Below are 20,003 nucleotides of genomic sequence, written 5' to 3'. Positions count from 1 at the left end.
GCCACTGGGTTCAATCCTCAACACCATAAATGAATGAATGAATGAATGAATGAATGAATCATGTCCATCTACAAATAAAAATATTTTAAAAACTTTCAAGGAAAAACTGTTTCTTACAAAACTTCAAATTACCCTTAAAGACTTGCTATAGAATTCTAAATGATTATGTTCTTCATGATGTGAAAAGTTTCTACCTTTATATTTATTTAAAATTTTCTGACATTTTTTGAAATCAGTACTAATTGTTATTTTTTTTTCTCACAGCTTCATATTCTCCAATTCAGCCTCATTCTCTAATAAAACATCAACAGATTCCTCTTCATTCACCACCTCCCAAGGTTTCCCATCATCAGCTGATATTACAACAACAGCAGCAGATTCAACCAATCACACTTCAGAATCCAACTCAAGATCCACCCCCATCCCAGCACTGTATACCACTCCCAAACCATGGCCTTCCTCCAGCTCCCAGTAATGCCCAGTCACAGCATTGTTCACCAATTCAAAGCCATCCCCCTCCTCTAACCGTGTCTCCCAACCAGTCACAGTCAGCACAGCAGTCTGTGGTAGTGTCTCCTCCACCACCTCATTCACCAAGTCAGTCTCCTACTATAATTATTCATCCACAAGCACTTATTCAACCACACCCTCTTGTGTCATCAGCTCTTCAGCCAGGGACAAATTTGCAGCAGTCTACTGCTAATCAGGTACAACCCACAGCACAGTTGAATCTTCCATCCCATCTTCCACTCCCAGCTTCTCCAGTTGTACACATTGGCCCAGTTCAGCAATCTGCCTTGGTGTCCCCAGGTCAGCAGATTGTGTCTCCAGCATCACACCAGCAATATTCAACCCTACAATCCTCTCCAATCCCAATTGCAACCCCTCCACAGATGTCAGCATCTCCTCCAGCTCAGATTCCACCACTGCCCTTGCAGTCTATGCAGTCTTTACAAGTGCAGCCTGAAATTCTATCCCAGGGCCAGGTTTTGGTGCAGAATGCTTTGGTGTCAGAAGAGGAGCTTCCAGCTGCAGAAGCTTTGGTCCAGTTGCCATTTCAGACTCTTCCTCCTCCACAGACTGTTGCGGTAAACCTACAAGTACAACCACCAGCACCTGTTGATCCACCAGTGGTAAGCCCTTGGAAGCTCTTTGACTTTCTTGCTGAACTAAAAGTAAAAACTTTTTTCTCCCACACTGTTATATTGCTAAACCTAAATGCCTATGAATTTTAAAAGCTTGGTATTTCCGTATGTCAGTATTCTGACAAACATGCTATATGGGAAAAAAAAAAAGCCATTATTTATTGTAGTATGGTTGCATGCTTGATAATCTGTGATGGTTATTTAAGTCCCTCGTTAATTTTATTACTATTTAAACAAATCCATCTGCTATCTTTACAGAGTTGATTTTTTTTCCCCAAGGGAATGCATTTGAACCAGTGTCATCTGCACAAAGTTTTTTCTCTTAAGGTGATTATCCTTCATAGATCCCTTCTGTTGGCTTGTGTGTTCTTGTGGTTTATCTAGCTACCCTTTTTGGTTGTATGCATTCAGAAGTCCTGAGCCTTGAGAGGCTTTGGTTTCAAGGTGGAGGAGGTATGCTTGTATGATGTAATTTTTTGGTAAAATTGTATTATGTAATTAAAATTTTATAAATAATTATTCTAGGAAAGAGCCCAAGTTTGCAAAAAACATAACTGATATTTTATTTCTACTGAGGGAAAGTATACACTTAAAATATTTCTAACTTAAAAAGCTAAAAAATCTCAGTAAAAATTGCAACGCTGGGAATGGAAGAAAATCTACTGGAAGGAGTAAAAATTTTGAGTAATTGAGATTGTAGTGAAATTTATTAGAATAAACTTCTAAAAATGGTTACATGTTGTTTAGAAAGGAAAATTATCTTGAAAAACATTTAAAAATAGCATCTAAGGGATTTATAAAATAATTTACAATAAATTTGGAATAAGAACTCTAAAATATTTAGTCAGAATAATCCAATTTATATTTTTTACATTTTATATTTTATAAATCCAATTTATATATTTTTCTTTTCCTTTTAGTACTAAGAGTTGAACTCAGGGCTTCTTGCATACTAGATACATTCCCAGTGCTTTTACTTTTATTATGATACAGGGTCTTGCTAAGTTGTCTGGCTGGCCTTGAATTTGTGATTCTTCTTCCTTAGCCTCTTGAGTAGCTGGGATTTCAGGTTTGAGCAACCATGCCCCACTCATAATTAATACTGAGAAGAAGAATTTTCCTAAAAGGAGGTTTTTGCATTATACCTCACTGAAAAGATTTTATTACTTAAAAGCTAATTGGCTTAGAATGGAAAGGAGTTTCAGAGTCTCCATAATAGGAAACATTTGGGATCTCAGAATGCAAATTTATAGATATTTTATTCTTATCATTCTGAGTGATCTTAATAAGCATAGATTGAATTCCACTTGCTGTTACCCTTTTTAACAGACCTTCACAGAAACAACAGTACTAGAAATGTTTGTCATTTATAATTATTATGTCTCTATATTTTCTTTTAATGATTTCTTAAGAGTTTACAGTGGGTACTGTCACAAAAACTGTTATAGAAACTATATGGTATCTTCAGAGAAATCAAATTTAATTTAAATTTTATTTTCTATCAGGTTCAGTTGTTTGGCTCTTAACAAGTAAAAAATAAAACACCTGCATATTCCTTATATTTTCTAATTGTTTTTATTAAGGGAAAAATATTTGGGTAGAAATATAAAAAATATAACACTTTAAAAATTAATTAAATTAAAACTGAAAATATTTAAGGTTGCATTTTGTTGATTCTTGCCTACCTCCCTGTTAAAGATTTTTTTTTTTAAAGTTTCTTATTTCATTTTTGGAAGAGTTTTTTCCTATGAAATACATAATTTTCTCTGTATCACGGATATAGTCATTATGCTTAGCTGTAGATGTTTTCCATTTACCTTTCCTCATCTTTTAACTTTCTTTGAGTAACATAGCTCTGTTTGTTAAATTACTATATTTTCTTCTATAATCCTTGTATTATTTTTCCATCAAAACACATTTATTTACAAATTACAGTTTCTTGGTGGTTCCAAATATTTAAGGTAGAGAGATATACTTATTTCTTTAGAGATGAAGGTTTGAAAGATAAGAGTGAATTATCAAAGTGAAATCAGTATGTTTTTTGAAAGATATTTATAAAAGCACTAAAGTTTTTAATTGACATTTGGGTATAAATGAGATATGTTGAGGGTAGATAATTTAGAACTAATAAACAAATGTTCCTCAGTTTATTTAGGAAAGGGAGACAGATGGGAATAATGGACTTTATTGAGGTAAGTTTGGCAGTCTTTGTTATTTTTAGAATAGTTATAGTTAACAAGTTAAGCAGAAAATGTGATGTGTAGTTTCCTAATGATCTTTTGAGCAAAACCTCCACTTTGCTATTTTCAATATTTTAGTTATTGCATTTAGATTTCTTTGTGCTGATCATGCCAGATGTCTGTGACAGATTCGTTTTTGCCTACTTCCTTAAACTTTTTAACTTACTTTGCCTTTACATGGGAAATTGGAAGAAAAATGTGTATAGTTATCCTTAACTATAGAGAATGAAAAGTATTTTACAGTATTCTTTGATGAATTATTTTTTAATGCTGTTTGTGTTATGACTTCATCCTTTAAAACACTTTCATTATTTTTAAAAAATCAGTTCAGTGTATGATAAGCTTTGATTCCTTAAAAGGTACTATAGCAAATAAATGTTTGAGTAACATGCTGACAGCATTAAGATTAAAGTGATAGTTTCAGCTTTTCTTTGGAAGAAAAGTAGTATCTACTCAAGAAAATGCTATCCACATAAAATTGAACTGGTTAATAAAAAACATACTTGTCTGATTATGCAGGATTAATTCCCCAACCACTCAGACACATTAATGGGGTACCAGAAAAATTTCTTTTTTTTTTTTTTTTGGTTAACCCCGAAATGTCTTTCTGGTTGATTTTTCCCTATATTGGGCATTAACATCATTTTTAAAATTACTATTATCAAGAACAGATACTAGCATTGTTATACTGTACAGTAATAAATGATTGCTTTCTTCTGAGACCATACATGAGGCAAGGAGTCTATTTTGGTGAAGCAGTTTTCCAGATGTAGGGTTATAAGTGAATTATTTTAATAACATTATCTACTTAGAGGCTGATTGAGATAATTCAGAATATTGCACTTGATATAAAGTTATCAATAACAACAGAATTTTTTATTTTTATATATTGTTTTTGCCATACCTGTTATCCAACCCAGGGCCTTGTACATAATAGGCAAGTACTCTAACCATGTGCTATACCCCTGGCCTAGCCAGTAATGTAATTTTTAAGTTTTAAAAAAGACTAAAAATGTCTGGGGTTGTGGCTCAGTGGCAGAGTGCTTGCCTAGCATGTGTGAGGCACTGGGTTCGATCCTCAGCACCACATATAAATAAATAAAATAAAATAAAATAAATACAGGTCCATCAACATCTAAAAAATATTTTTAAAAAAGGACAAAAATTTGGGGGCATTGTAATCATTTAAGAAACTTTTTTTTTTTTTTTAGTAGAGGCTGGGACATATTTTTATTTGTAACTCTTTCTTGTTGTTATGTGTACCTATGAAGTTTCATCTATAAACACGACTTACGCTGGATTCAGAAATCTTGATCACTTTAATTTTATATAGTTATCAAAATGTTTATTATTAAAAAATGTTAGATGTCACAGTTATTTTATGAATATTGTTGATTTTTACTGGAATATTAATCAGTTTCATTAAACAATTCTAAAAAACTCATAATCCTTTATAAATTTAGGTAAAAGCCTAGCACATTTATAAGGAGGGAGGTGAACTGTTTTGTAGCTTTGTTTTTAGTATCTTTATCATCTTTCATAAATAAATGGTTAAATAAATAACAAATGATGACCAATTAAAATACTTATATAATAATGTCTCTAGAAATTCACTTTGAAAATTAAGCCTTCAGTTTAATATGTTAGTTATTTCTATTTATAATGCTTTTTCTCAGAGATCTTTTGATTCCATGTTCTCTTTTAAGTATAATCTTTACAGTTAAATAACAGGGTAGTTAAAGATTTAAAACCTTTCCCCCATAAATATGGAACAATATTAAAAAACTGAAATATACATCCAAATGGCTTAGTGGGTGTGTGTGTGTTTGTGTTTGTGTGTGCATGTGTGCATATGAGGGTTTTAAAGAAAGTTATATTCTGCATACATGTTAGCTTGCGGATTCATTAATTCTTGAGTAGACAGAAAAGGAAAGATAAGTTGCATTTTTTTTAAGCCTTTGGACATTGCTTTTCATAGTTTAATCTTTAGTTCACAATATCATGATAAAAAGAACCTGGGATATAGTTTTAATGACAGTATATCCTAATTTCCTATTATGTTATATATAATTTCCTATTATGTTATTTTGGAAATTTGCTTAGTGTGCTTTTGAAAATTCCTGTTATCTACTTGGACTTTGACAAGTAGAAATTAATAGACACAGTAGTAGTATTCTTGAGATTGATATTTGATTATAGTGAAATTAAAACTTTTTAAAATTCTCAAAATTAAGAATATGCTTTGACTATTATTATTTTGGAAAATTTCTGGCCTAGATAACTGATACATAGCTGGCTTTCAGTGAAATATTAATCAAGTATTATGAAAAACTTCATTTGAGTGATTATAAGGTTTTCCTTTCAACTTGGCAGAATAGTCATTTTTACTGTTTTAAAGTTTAATACACTTAGAATTTAATTTTTTAAAATTAAGAATACCTCATTAAATGTATTTTTGGAAACATTTTAAGGCAGTGTGGTTTATCATTGCAGGTTTATCAAGTAGAAGATGTGTGTGAAGAAGAAATGCCAGAAGAGTCAGATGAATGTGTCCGGATGGATAGAACCCCACCACCACCCACGTTGTCTCCAGCAGCTATAACTGTGGGAAGAGGAGAAGATCTGACTTCTGAACATCCTTTGTTAGGTAAGAAAATGTCAGCATATAGGGGAATTTTTCTATTTGATTAACGTGAGTAATGAGAAGTATTTTTTTCAACTAGAGATGGTATTAATCTAATTTGTTGCTGTGGTTAACTATAGCAAAAGGTAGATTAGAAGTCAAGATTTCAAAAGATTTTATTTTCCTTCTTGGAAAACTATTTAATAGCAGGGAAACTTTGCAGTTTATATATTTTTCAACACCACTCAAATGAAAAACATGCCTTTGCAAATCTTCTAATTTTCAGTCGCTTACGCTTTTACAGATGTGTTTCATATGCTTATTCAGATTCTTGAATTATTTTCATCTTAAAAGTTAGAATAAATAAAAATTCTCTCAAAAGACTTAAATCACACTTTCTAAAAATAAAGTACTCTAAATCATACCTGATATTCACTTATTTGTGATCAAGAAGACCAAGTACTTTTAGTTTCTTTAATATTATAGTACTTTTCTTAAAAGAAGTAAGTTTTTAAAAATTCTTGCATTTAAGTAAATTCTTATTCATTAATTCATTACTACTTATGAATTCAAGTACATCTCCTGAACGTCCTTCCTCACAATATCAAAGTTCTTGTGAACCTTAGGTATCTTATTGAAATATTAGTTTAGCTTACAACTCAGAGTCTCATCCTAAAACAGATAAGTTCCATGGTTTTTTTGTTTTGTTGTTTTTTTAATTTATGAATATTCTATCTGGATTGGGGGTTGGCAAACTAGTTCACTTTCAGATATCTTCTGCTGCCTATTTTTGCATGGCTGAAGGTAAGGAGGGTTTTAAAATTTTTGAATAGTTGAAAAAAATCAAAATAATCATTGTTCATGTCATGTGAAAATTATTTGAAATTCAAACTTTATTGAACATAAAGTTCTGTGAAGCATAGCCATGCTTATTTGTTCACATATTATCTATGGCTGCTCTTGTGCTACTATCCACAAAGATGAGTAGTTGCAAAGACCAAGTGGCCCTTCACTGAAAACCTGCTGACCTATGAGCTAAAATATATCAATATTGGTTTTGGCTTTTTTATAAGTATCCTATTCTGTTGAATATCTCCTGGCCCTCATGATTGTTTTCAATTAAGAAAAACTACTGTAATAGGCATGGAAGCCAAATGTAATGGGACACTGACCCTGTTTTACACCAAAGGAACTTTTGCCCTCCTCTCTTCTTTATCATGCTACATCCTCTTTCCTTCCTTTCTCTCAAGTTTTTATTTCCTAACTACTAATGTGGATCTCTATAAAGTATAAAAGGTGAAAATTAGTTTTCTTGTAACTTTTTCCCCTTCTGAATATTGAAAACGTATAGTCAATAAAATTATATAAAGTAAGATGGATTAACATTATTTACTTTTATATTCAAAGTAATACCTCAAAGATAGATTTAAGTCTGTAATATCAAATATATGTGTTTTTTTACATGAAAAATGCATTTTGATGCTAACAGTTTTTCTAGAGTTTTGATTTAAAAAGGAAAAATATAAGTTTAATTGAGTATTAAACATGCATTGTGACTGTGATTTAGTTACAAAATAAGCATCACTAATGGTACTAAAACCAAATTTAAATATTTTTTGCAATGTTGAAACAATATCTTTACATCTTAGGAATATATTCTGAGATCCTGTGGATGCATATTCCTCTAAGTTGTCAGCTACAATATAGTCATTTATCTTCCTTTAATTTCTTTCATACTTTTCACTCTTTTATTGTATATGGGTGGTAGGTGGGGACAGGGGATTACAGGTTGATTTTTAGAAACTCCCATCAACTAACTTGTGAAAATAGACTTGTTTCATCTAGGATTCAGTTTAAGTAAAAGTATGCAAAAAGCTAGGAAAAGTTTTTAGCTTTTGAGTAGGAAATGAGGTGCTGAATAGACACTAAAATCTATAAAATGGCAAAGTTATATAAGTTAAGATTTTCTATAATACTTGCCTTAAATCTAAAAGGTTTCATAATTGTGTTTCTGTTCTGTGGTAATATGTCACAATGTTTCTCATGATTTGGTTTTATTTTTGTTTTGATGGTATTAGGAATTGAACCCAAGGGTGCTCTACCACTGAGCTATATCCCCAGCCCTTTTTATTTTTCATTTTGAGACAGGGTCTTGCCAAGTTACTGAAGGCTTGAGTTGCTAAGGTTGACCTCAAATTTATGATCTTCTTTCCTCAGTCTCCTGAGTTAATGGGATTATAGGCATATGACACCACATTCAGCTGTTTTCAGTTTAACAGTTTTTTATAAACTGGCAATTAATAGGCTTCATCAAAAAGTCAGTAACTTACAACTCTATTGCTTTCTTTCAATATTTCTTTATTTTTCTTTCTTTTTTTTTAAACTGAGGTTCAAAACCAAGGGTGCTTTACCCCTGAGCCCCAGCCTTTCTTTTTTTAATTTTTAATTTTGAGACAGGGTCTGGAGGCTGGCCCGGAACTTATGATCACCTGCCACAGTCTCCTGAGTCTCTGGAATTACAGATATGAGCCACTATGCCTGGCTTACAGCTCTATTTTTAACAAAATTTAGGACTAAGATTTAAACATATGATCTAAAAACTAATTAGAATATACACCAAGCAGTATTTTCTTTCTTTGTGTTTTTAATGTGGTACCAGGGGTTGAACTCAGGGGCACTCAACCACTGAGCCATATTCCCAGTCCTATTTTATATTTTATTTTGATTAATTAATTAATTAATTAATTAATATGAATTAAGACAGGTTCTCACTGAGTTGCTTAGCTCCTCGCTTTTGCTGAGGCTGGCTTTGAACTTGCGATCCTCCTGCCTCAGCCTCCTGAGCTGCTGGGATTACTGGTGTGCGCCACCATGCCTGGCCCAACCAGTATTTTCTGAACAAACCAAATTATACTTAATTATGTTTAATGCAGTATGTCTTGATCCATTTTGTGTTGCAAAATATAACAGAATACCACAAATTTGGTCATTTATATTGAGCAAAAATTTATTTGGCTCCTGATTCTGGAATCTGGAAAGTTTAAGATCAAGGGGCTGCATCTAATGAGGACCTTCTTGCTGTGTCATAACAGGGTAGAAGGTATCACATGGGTAAGAGTATGCATGCAAAGGGGATGTCAAACTCATTTTTATATCAGATCCATTCTGGTGATAAGAAACCCACCTCTAAGGTAACAACATTAATCAAATCTTGAGGGCTTTGCCTTCAGGATCTAATCACCTTTTAAAGGTCGCACCTCTTGTCAGTGTTATATTGAGGATTAAATTTCCAATACATGAACTTTGGGATTCAGACTATAGCATGCCACTTTGTATTTCTAAAGTAAAGAAGTATCATAAACCTATAAAGGATATTAAAATTTAATTTTGTTTCAGTTCCCCTATAGATTAATTTTATCTTTCCAACAGAAAACAGAGTTCCCTTTCAGAATTTTTGTGGTTTTTATTCTTTGTTTCATAGAAATATATGTGAAAATTGATATATGGATAGGAGTTTTGTGGAATATTTTTTGATAATACATATGTACTATATATGTGTTACTAGAATTAGCATTTTTTATTGAGTTTTTAAAGATTGTGTGACCTTAGGCTTTCAAGTATAGTTTACCTTTGTAAATTTGGTGGAAGTAAGTTAATTTATGATATAACAGTGCCATTAAAAACTACATAGTGATATTTATCCTGTTGGTGATATTTATGGTGAATTGTTAGTGTTTCTATTGCTTGTTTCATTCATATTAATTAATTAATTAATTAATTAATTAATTAATTAATTAATGGTGCTGGGGATTCAACCCAGGACCTTGCATGTGGTAGGCAAGTGCTTTACTGTTAAACTAATCCCCAGCCTGAATTTCCATATCTGAGATGATATGCATAGGATTACTACCCTATTTTATTAGTTTATTTTAAATTTTTTTGAGGGACTAGGGATCAAACTCAGGACCTGTGCTTGCTAGACAAGTGTTCTATTGCTGAGATAGATCCTTAACCCTACTACATATTTTTTATTTTTGGTACCATGGATTGAACCCAGGGCCGCTTAACCACTGAGCCACATCCTCAACCCCTGCTACATATTCTATTAGCCGAGTTTTCTATTCTTTGGGGATTCCTATTTTTTCTTCTACTGTACCTAACTGGGTTATATTTTGAATACCTTGATAGTTGGTATCAGTTCTTTTCATACTAATGGTGGAGAAGAATTAACAGAGCTGTTAAGAGCATGATATCTAGGACCAAACTGCCTGGCTCAGTATCCAAGCTCCATTGCTTATTTACTATGTGCCATTAAGGCAGGTAATTTAAGATGAAGATGATAATAGTATCTACCCATAGGCTAGCTGTAAAGATCAAATGAGTTAGAATATGTAAGGCACTAAACATAGTGGCTGGCATATGAATTGCTCAGAAGATATTATTATTTTCTTCAGACGTCTATATTCACTGATATTCTTAAATAGCCACTGGTTCCATCTTTCCACTTTAGTATAGGCAGTAAAGGGCTGGTGCTACCAAATGGGCATAAAGTATCCATCATAGCTGTCAGGACCATCTTACTGTGGTCCTCAGAATTTGAAGAGAAAGAATCATAGTGATCCAGTCCAACATTTTGCATTTGACTAGTGCTGCAGTGTCCCAAAATTGACTAATACAGTGCACATATATAGTGCCATTGAAGAGGGAGGTATCTTATTGCTTAGGTTAAGAGTGATGGCCTGTGTGATATTTTGTGGATTTCATGATCCTTTTTTGTTTTCAAATTATTTATCTGCCTTTCTACCCATACCACCAGGAATATAGAAGTAGGAACACAGGGAATTTAATCCCTGTGTACTTTAAAAAACAAACAAAAACCACCACCATTTTTGTAATTACTCTTTGAGTTGATATTCTAAAACATTTCCTGACTTACAGGGCAGTTTTTTTTTTTTTTAAGCCATGTTTGGATGAGAATTTTGAACAAGTTGCCCTCTTTTATAAAATGGAGATAAAAGTATTTCTACTTTATGATCACTGTGCAGATTAAATGAGATAGTAAATACTAAGTTCTTAGAACAGTTTTTGCAAATAACATATTGAATATTATCATTAACAGTGTTTATTCTTGAATGCTTTTTAAAGACTTGCATGGACAAAATGCTATAAAATAATTTTTTTTTTCCAGAGGAAGTGGAATTACCTGCAGTGGCATCAGTCAGTGCTTCAGTAATTAAATCACCATCAGATCCTTCACACGTTTCTATTCCTCCACCTCCACTCTTACTTCCAGCTGCTACCACAAGGAGTAATAGTACATCTACGCCCAGTAGCATTCCAAACACAGAAAATAAGCCTCCACAGGCTATTGTTAAACCACAGATCTTGACTCATGTTATTGAAGGCTTTGTGATTCAAGAAGGATTAGAGCCATTTCCTGTAAGTAGCAAGCATATTTGTGGGTTTTTAAAAAATTATTATTATTCACATAACATTATTTTTTTAAAATTGTCTATTCTTCTATAAGAAAAAGCTTGTAATTTTATTTCAAAAAAAGTTGACTTTATCTGGAATTTAACATTCTATACACTTTACATATGTAACTTCCAAGTATATTTCTACAAATTTTATGCTCTCTTTAGATGTATAAAGTAAGGAAAAAATGAAAAAAATTCAGAGTATAGAGGCATTACATCTGAAATTTTTAGAAACAGATAGTTGGAAGTTTACTTAAACAAAATAAACCTTTTCAATTTTTCTTTTTGACGGAATTGAAACAACACTTAGTACATTATTTTAAGAATAGTATTTTCTTTATGTGATTTTTTTGTGAGTTTTAACTTAGATACAGAAAGTATTAACTTCTCAGTGCCCTAACACTTGAAGTTTACCAATTTATCGTTTATAATTACCAGATAGTTTTCTTCCTAAATTTTAGCCTTTGACCAGATTTTTTAAATGCTTAATATGTTCACCTCACAATGGAGGTGTTCTATCATTATGAGTTTTACAATTTGAGATTAGCTGTAGCTGTATGTAATTTATATGATAATATCTAGAGATGAAAATTTTTCCTTAGAAAATAAATCAAGGACAAGTAGACATGTAAAAACATAAACTATTTCTCTTGAAGATCTTGGAATCATCTATTTTCAGATTCATGGGTGAATTTTTTTTTTTTTCAGTTGTAGTTTGACACAATACCTTTATTTTATTTATTTACTTTTATGTGGTGCTAAGGATCGAACCCAGCGCCTTGCACGTGCTAGGCAAGCCCTCTACCATTGAGCTACAACCCTAGCTCCGAAAATCTGATATTTTGATAGTTGCTTTTGTAGTGTTTTCTGCATGTGTATATGTGTGTTAACTTGGATTTATTAATATGTTGGTATTGAAGATGTAGGAAGTCTTTTCTCCCTACTTAAACAAAACCATATGTGTAATTAAAATGTTTGTTTGGATCCTGGTTGTGCTGCATACTAACCAATTTTGTAAAGTTATTCAACCTTTCTGGTCTTCATTTTGCTTGTCTGGGAGATGGAGATGTTTCTTTACTCTTAGGGTTACTGTGAGAATTAAACGTGCAAACATTATTCTGTGTAGTGACTGACACATAATAGCCATAACAATTATTCTTTATTATCACTAATGATAATTAGAACTTTTGTTTTTCAGATTGCACAAACAATATACATGTTCTAAATGAGAATTTGGGAAATGTATAAGACATATAATCCCAAGTAATATCACAGTGTGTGTGTTTATATAATCAGAATTGTCATTATTACCTGTATAATCCTACTTTCACATCATAAATTTTGTGCATTTTTATCATTCCGTATCTTTTTTTAAAAGAGATTTTTTTAAACTTTTTTTTTTTTATACTGGGCATTGAACCTAGGGTCACTTTACCACTGAGCGACATTCCCGCCCTTTTTATTATTACTTTGAGACAGAGACTCACTAAATTGCTGAGGCTGACCTCAAACTTGCCATCTTCCTGCCTCAGCCTCCAGAGTCGCTGGAATTACAGGTGTGTCCCACCATGCTGAGCTCCCTTACCATATCATTAATAACACTTTGGAAAAATTTTGTAAGGTTTCATAATCCACTTTATTGACAACCATAATTTATGTAATCCTCCCATCATTGTTGTATTATTTTAACGCTTTCACTGTTGAAATAGTTCTGTGAGGCTGGAGGTATAGGTTGTGTACATGCTCTAGCATGTGTGAAGCCCCCCACCACCAGAGAAGAAATTCTGAAAGAATTCCTTTTATATAAACCTTTGTCCTCCTTTCAGTAATTTTTTTAACCTAAATTCATAGAAGTAAGATTATTTTATCATATTACATATAGCCAAATGACCTGATATATATTGTAAAATTATTTTATGGAAAGATTAAGTTTATTCGTCTGTCAAAAGTATATGGCTTTGGCAGCACTGAATATTAGTTTCCCCCCTTCTGGAATAACTTCTATAAATTTTTTTGAGGCATATTCAATATCTTAAAGAAACAAAATTTTAAAAATCTGTTTCATTTAAAATGCTGATAATACTCTAAAGTTAATTTTAGAAATTTTCATTAAGCTGTAATTTCCCTATGTGTAGCTGATACAAAAGATTTAACCAGCAGTCTTGAGAAGAAAGATATTCTAATCATCCTCTTTTCTTTCTTTCTTTTTTTTTTTTTTTTTTTTTTGGTACCGGGGGTTGAACTTGGATGTCCAACTATACTGAACTACATCCTGAGCCCTATTTTGTATTTTATTTATAGACAAGTTCTCACTGAGTTGCTTATTAGTGTCTTGTTGTTGCTGAGGCTGACTCTGAATTCTTGATCCTCTTGCCTCAGCCTCCTGAGCTGCTGGGATTACAGGCATGTGCCACCTCACCTGGTATCTAATCATCATTTTTTTAGCTGAAGGCTTACCTGGAGAATCAGTAAATGTGTGTGTGTGTGTGTGTGTGTGTGTGTGTGTGTGTGTGTGTGTTTAATTTCTCCTGAAAATAGTTCTGAGTATTCAAATGAGTATTCATGATAATCAGGTAATTAAACATTGTGAATATGTTGTTGATGTTAACAATGTTTGAGGACTTTCCTTTTGTGATTTTAGTAGGTTAGGTTGCTGACCTACTAGAAGTTAGGAGACTTGAGTTCTAGACCAGATTTTGCTTTTATAAAGCAATAAACTTAGTCCTTTTAAAGAGTTTCCTTATCTGGGGCTAGGGTTGTGGCTCAGTAATAAAGTGCTTGTCTATCACGTGTGAGGCACTGGGTTCGACCTCAGCGCCACATAAAAATAAATAAAATAAAGGCATGCTGTCCATTTAAAACTAAAAAAAAATATTTTAAAAACGTTATAAAATATATACAATGTGGGCTGGAGGTTCTAGTTCAATGGTAGAGTGCCTGCCTAAGCATGTGGGAGGCCCTTGCTTTGCCCCACTACTTAAAAAATGTATTGTTCATCTTTTATTTGTGTTGCATTCAGATGGAAAACACTAAAGTTTCTGAAGGAAAAAGATTAGTCACCACATAGAACTTGAGAGAGAATTGTTTAATTGAGTAATGTTTTTTAAAGTTAACAAAAGAGCTGGGGGTATAGCATGGTGATGGAGCTCTTGCCTAGCAACCACAAGGCCCTGGAGTTCAGTCTCTAGCACCATAAAACAAAAATAACAAAGGAAACCCATCCAACTCCTAAATGTACTGTTGGTTATAGCCTTGCTTGGTGTTGGGCAGAACTACTGAAATATTCATAGTGTAGGATAACCTGCACTATGTTTGTATTAATTCTGGAATTACTAAATCAATTACTTGCCTAAACTAAGACAGTAGTTTCCATTTCACAAAGACTTTGAAGCCTTTGCTCTGCTGGTAACTAAAAATAAGATGTTTGTGTTGAGACTTCACTCGCCTATAATCCCAGTGGCTCTGGAGGTGGAGGCAAGAGGATTGAAAGTTCAAAGCCATCCTCAGCAAAAGTGAGCACTAAGCAACTCAGTGAGACTCTGTTTCTAAATAAAATGCAAAATAGGGCTGGGGATATGGCCCAGTGGTCAAGTGCCCCTGAGTTCAATCCCCAGTACCCCCCCCCCACACACACATACACAAAAAGAGACTCCTTAATCCTTAGTTAAAAAATGAAGCACTAAATGAATGGAGCCGATCACTGAACAAGTAAATTTTCACAAGTATTGTTCATTTCAAGAGATATTTTAATCAAATTATTTCTAGATATCTTTCAGAGATTATTTCATTTTATTCTCTTTCCTTTTTAAAGGTGAGCCGTTCATCTTTGCTAATAGAACAACCTGTGAAAAAAAGGCCTCTTTTGGATAATCAGGTGATAAATTCTGTTTGTGTTCAGCCAGAGATACAGAATAATACAAAGCATGCAGATAATTCTTCAGACACAGAGATGGAAGACATGATTGCTGAAGGTGTGTGGATTCACTTAAAATACCCTTTAACTTGTACTGTTTGAAACAGGACATGGATTTTTACTCTTCACAGATTTTTACTTAAAAATTTGCATTTTTATTCTCATGCAGTACACTATTTGACTATAAAAATGAGAAAGCTAACCAGACTTGTAGTGACCAGATAATTAAAATAGTAAAATTGGTGTTAATTTGTACAATGTGTTTGACATTTGGGAAAAGTTTCATCATGTATAAGAGAAAATAATTGTAAGTTTTGCATCAAAGCAACAAATTCTTCTTTTTCTTTTTTTTTTTTTTAAAGGAAACTTAAGTAACAAATACCATTTTACTGAATTTGCTTAAAAATTTAGAGCTTCTGGGTTGTTTGGCTTTAGTCTTTCCATATTTTGATGGGTGAAACCAGGTTGTATTGAAATTATATGATGGATATACTCTTCAGTCAATAGGTGATTACATTTGTTCAGAGATAAAAATATCACTAAACCTCCTTACTGTCAAAGAATCTTCTAAAATAGACTTTATTTCAATAATGAATAGTCCATAGAAGTCAAACTGGTATTCAGAATGACTGAAGGAAAACACAAATAAACACAAAGGTTTTTTTGTTTGTTTATTTTTAAATGAGATTCTGAAGGTCTACTTTTGTTAGACTATTATCCATCCTTAAGCCATATGTCTCTTTGGTATCTCCCCCTCTCACCAGCAAAAACAGTTTCTTGTTCTTCACAAGGTATTCTAACCTGTTATCAGGTATTATATATTGTTTTGTTAATGTTAAAATAACAACTTTGAAGCAAAGGTTTGGCTGTAGCCTGATCTTGGAACAACTGAAGAAATGGACTCTTTAGGGTTGTATCAGTAGTGTAGTGATTAAGTGAGAGGTTCTATCTCTGTTATAGGCTTTTCAAAGTTCGATCAGGTGATAAGCATAACAAATATAATACATTTGGGAGTTCTGATATTATGTCCCAGGAATGTGTTGGTAAGATGTTCTGACTGGGTCACAACTGTGTCAAAATCATCCCTAAGTCATTGGAATGAATGATATTTTTTTTCAATTGTGTTGAGACCGTTTCTTCCTTATTGCAAATAAATTGATGACTTCTGCTTTTGAAGTCTAAAAGCCTAAAGACTTTTAGAATTTCCTTAAAATAGCCCCTTAGGGGCTGGGGTTGTAGCTTGGTGTTAAGAGTGCTTGCCTAGCATGCAGAGTTTGATCCAGAAAGGAAGGCAGGAGGGAGAGAAGAAAGGAAGGATGGACATATGGACCACTTTTTAGTTCATGATTTTAATAGTCAGATAATATATTTGGAGTCCCATAGTGTCAAATATTATTTCAGAGTATGTTTTTCTCACTGCATTAAACTGGGATAATGTGAGTGGCTAAGCTTACAGAGTACATGCCCTTCATATTTACATTTTTAGAGTCCCTGACTTCATCTTAATAAGTCTTTATTAGAGTAATATAGAAAGAGTACATATGAGCTCATAGCTAAATGATTTAGAGTGCTTTTTAACTGCATATTTTATATGACTTAGCATAGGAATTATGATGCAAGAAAATGGTAACATATGGTAGATTTACAAATTTAACAGGTTTCACTAAAGGATTTCTTGAGCACTTATACATCTTATTACTTTTAGTTCTTATGTGAAAAATAGGAAATGGAACTGTCACGTTTTTCATGCCTATTGTCTTTTGGGCACTCATTTGTTATATAAGTTCTTTGGGAAAGGTATTGTAAGCTTCATTTTACAAAGAGAAAACTGGGTCATGAAGATTAAATTGTTTGCTTATAGTGACTGCTTCTGAGTATTTGAGGATTTAGTTTGGAAGCTTCTGTAGGTTCTGGCTTATGGTCTAAAGAAGAAAATGTAGGGGTAGAAGGAGAACCCATTCTACTTTAATGGGAAGCATGATGAAAAAATTATCAACTGTTGAGAATTATGAAACAATTTGTGATTTTTTTAAAGGCTTAATCTGTTATTTTTTATTAAATATAACTAATAGGAACTGTTTTACAATTAGATATATTTATCTTTATATGTTCTATCATATATTCTAGCAGTTCTTTTAGAGTTATTTTTATATTCTCTCTTAATATCAGACATATCAAAATTGCACAATTATGAAGTTATCCTCATACTTTCAGCTAGAATTAAGGCTTCCCTGCTATATATCTCCGCAGCACAATTTTTTAAAATTCACATCTCACACAGTTTTTTGAAAGTGTTCTTTGTGGAGGACAGTGATTATGTCTTATTCATCTTTGTTTCTCATAGTGTTTATAAAGTTTTCATATTTTAGACATGCTGGATCTGAGCAAAATGAACCTTTAAAAATGTTATACTCAGGCTGGAGATATAGCTCAGTTGGTAGAGTGTTTGCCTCTAATACACAAGGCCCTGGGTTCCATCCCCAGCACCACAGGAAAAAAAAAAAAAAAAAAAAGGAAAAATGTTATACTCATTTATATAGAGAAAAAGTCCATATGATTTTTATGTTGAAGAAGGAGGTGGTTGTTTTTGAAGGCTTTGGCTCTGCCAGAGGGACTATGAATTAAAAAGCAATGGACTATTGGTCTAATAAAAGTATTTAATCCATATTGAGCTAAAAAAAAAATATGCTACAATTAACTTTTTGGAACTTTCCCCCTTTGTTACCTTTATTTTATTTTTTATTTTTTAGAGACTTTAGAAGAAATGGACAGTGAGTTGCTCAAGTGTGAATTCTGTGGGAAAATGGGATATGCTAATGAATTTTTACGGTCAAAACGATTCTGCACTATGTCATGTGCCAAAAGGTATTTCTGTATTCTTGAATTCCCTAAAGGACAAGACAATAACCGCTGCCAAAAAAAAAAAAAAAAAAAAAGCCTCTTGTATAATTTAACAATAGAAAACATAGATACTGTAATTCAGAGGAATAATTTGGCATTATATGGAGCTACATTGGTATAATGTTACTAGATTACTATGTTACTAGATTATGCACTGTGAAAATTACCTATTCATAACACTTAGAATCAGTTTTACAGTGTAATATAATATTGAAGTATACCGAAATGGTTTTTAATCATCCACTTGTTTTACCAGTACTGAAATATTTGGATTTAATTTATTTTAAAGTGCTTTCATTTGTTTGAATCATATTCTATACATATTTTAGGTTTGTTATTGAATAACAACAGATAAGTTCTCCACATTGTTAACATCAGACAGAAAAATATCTTTTCTAAATTAATGTTTTCAATGGTAATTATTAGACAAAGAGTATTAATAGCAAAAAAAAAATGTTATTTCTTCATTAAGCTTGTAACTCCTAAGTGTAGTATTATCAGTACCCACTCTGATATTTACCACTAAAGTTGATTTTATGCACAGGTTGGTTATTTTGAAATTCTCTGTTCAAAAAAGTAGTTCTCTTAAATTCCCTCAAAGAATTTAAGATATTAATTTATATACACCAGTGAATTTCTTTCTTGAATATTTTACTTTGTATTGGTGCCACCAAAGTATACATAGTAAAACTCTTATTACTTGTTTCCTCCAAAAATGGATTATTTCACTTGTCAGTCTATTATTCAAGTAGTCTTTCATATTGATAGATCTGTAATAAAATTATATTGAACTCATGTTTTAACTTAATTTCTTAATTTGCACATTCCACAACATGCAAAGTTTTTTAGAAATTTGTTTCTACGATAATTTTGTTTTACTCTTTCCAGGAGTGAGTTGGCAAACTCACCCAGGACAAGTTCTTCCTGCTGCTTATATATTTCATGACGTGAAAATTACATGAAATTCAAATTTCAGTGTTTAAATTGAAAAGTTTTATTGGAACACAGCCATGCTCATTTATCAGTTTCTGTGGCTGCTTTCACACTACAGTGACAGGGATGAGTAGCTGTCATGGCCTTTTATAAGAAAAGTTTATCAGTCTTTGTTCTAGGGCTCTGAGATCTACTAGATGGTGTAAGACTCTTGAAGACAGCATCATGCCTTATAAAGATCTGTGTTCAAAAATATTAGGCAGTCTGTGGATACAAAAGAAAAATAAACCAATTTTAAAGAATCAAGATGTCCTTCCAAATTTCCTGAATAATAAGCATAGTGCATTTGTTGTAACTTTGAAATTCCAACTTTATATATTTTTACTTTGATTCTTGTAATATTTTAAAAAATTTACTAACTGCTTGAGATCCTCCCTCTACTACATCAATATCTTTTTTATTAATCTCTCTTCAGAAATTATTACTTGGGAAAATACCAGTTTGAATAGATTCTAAATATTTACTACAATTTTTTTTTCCTGGAACTTTGAATGTTGTTGTTGCTATAAAAATTAGTTGTATTTTACAGAAAGGTTCTCACTATCATGCTGTAATCAGTATCTTTTAATAGGTATCCAATGTTATATTGAGATGTATTATAAATACACAAATCCATTGACTAATTTGGGCTTTATTTTATGAGGTATTATGTTCCTTTGTGAAGAAAAGGCACTTCCTGATTCATAATTGCACTTTAAAGTCATAATTAAA

The 20,003-nt window shown here is 32.3% G+C and overlaps 1 protein-coding gene across 13 annotated transcripts in view; it reads left to right on the top strand.

The window, feature by feature from the left end:
- Positions 1 to 20,003, top strand: part of Phc3 (polyhomeotic homolog 3) — a 79,902-nt gene that overhangs the window by 44,982 nt on the left and 14,917 nt on the right. For 9 of the 13 annotated variants that reach the window (XR_013436633.1, XR_002484746.3, XM_078043622.1 and 6 more), the window contains 6 exons: positions 265 to 1,133; positions 1,425 to 1,472; positions 5,879 to 6,032; positions 11,197 to 11,447; positions 15,297 to 15,456; positions 18,149 to 18,263. Coding sequence is in view for 11 of the 13 variants with exons in the window: in XM_078043622.1 (XP_077899748.1) it covers positions 265 to 1,133; positions 1,425 to 1,472; positions 5,879 to 6,032; positions 11,197 to 11,447; positions 15,297 to 15,456; positions 18,149 to 18,263 (1,597 nt within the window). In the remaining 2 variants the exon portion in view is untranslated. The remainder of the gene's footprint in view (positions 1 to 264; positions 1,134 to 1,424; positions 1,473 to 5,878; positions 6,033 to 11,196; positions 11,448 to 15,296; positions 15,457 to 18,148; positions 18,264 to 20,003) is intronic. The other 4 variants (XM_078043623.1, XM_078043626.1, XM_040270078.2 and 1 more) reach the window with 1 other exon arrangement.

This window comes from Ictidomys tridecemlineatus, chromosome 3 (genome assembly GCF_052094955.1).
Source record: "Ictidomys tridecemlineatus isolate mIctTri1 chromosome 3, mIctTri1.hap1, whole genome shotgun sequence".
NCBI classification, from domain to species: domain Eukaryota; kingdom Metazoa; phylum Chordata; class Mammalia; order Rodentia; family Sciuridae; genus Ictidomys; species Ictidomys tridecemlineatus.
The sequence above is the reverse complement of the archived record's forward strand: the minus strand, read 5'-3'. Positions and strand labels throughout refer to the sequence as shown.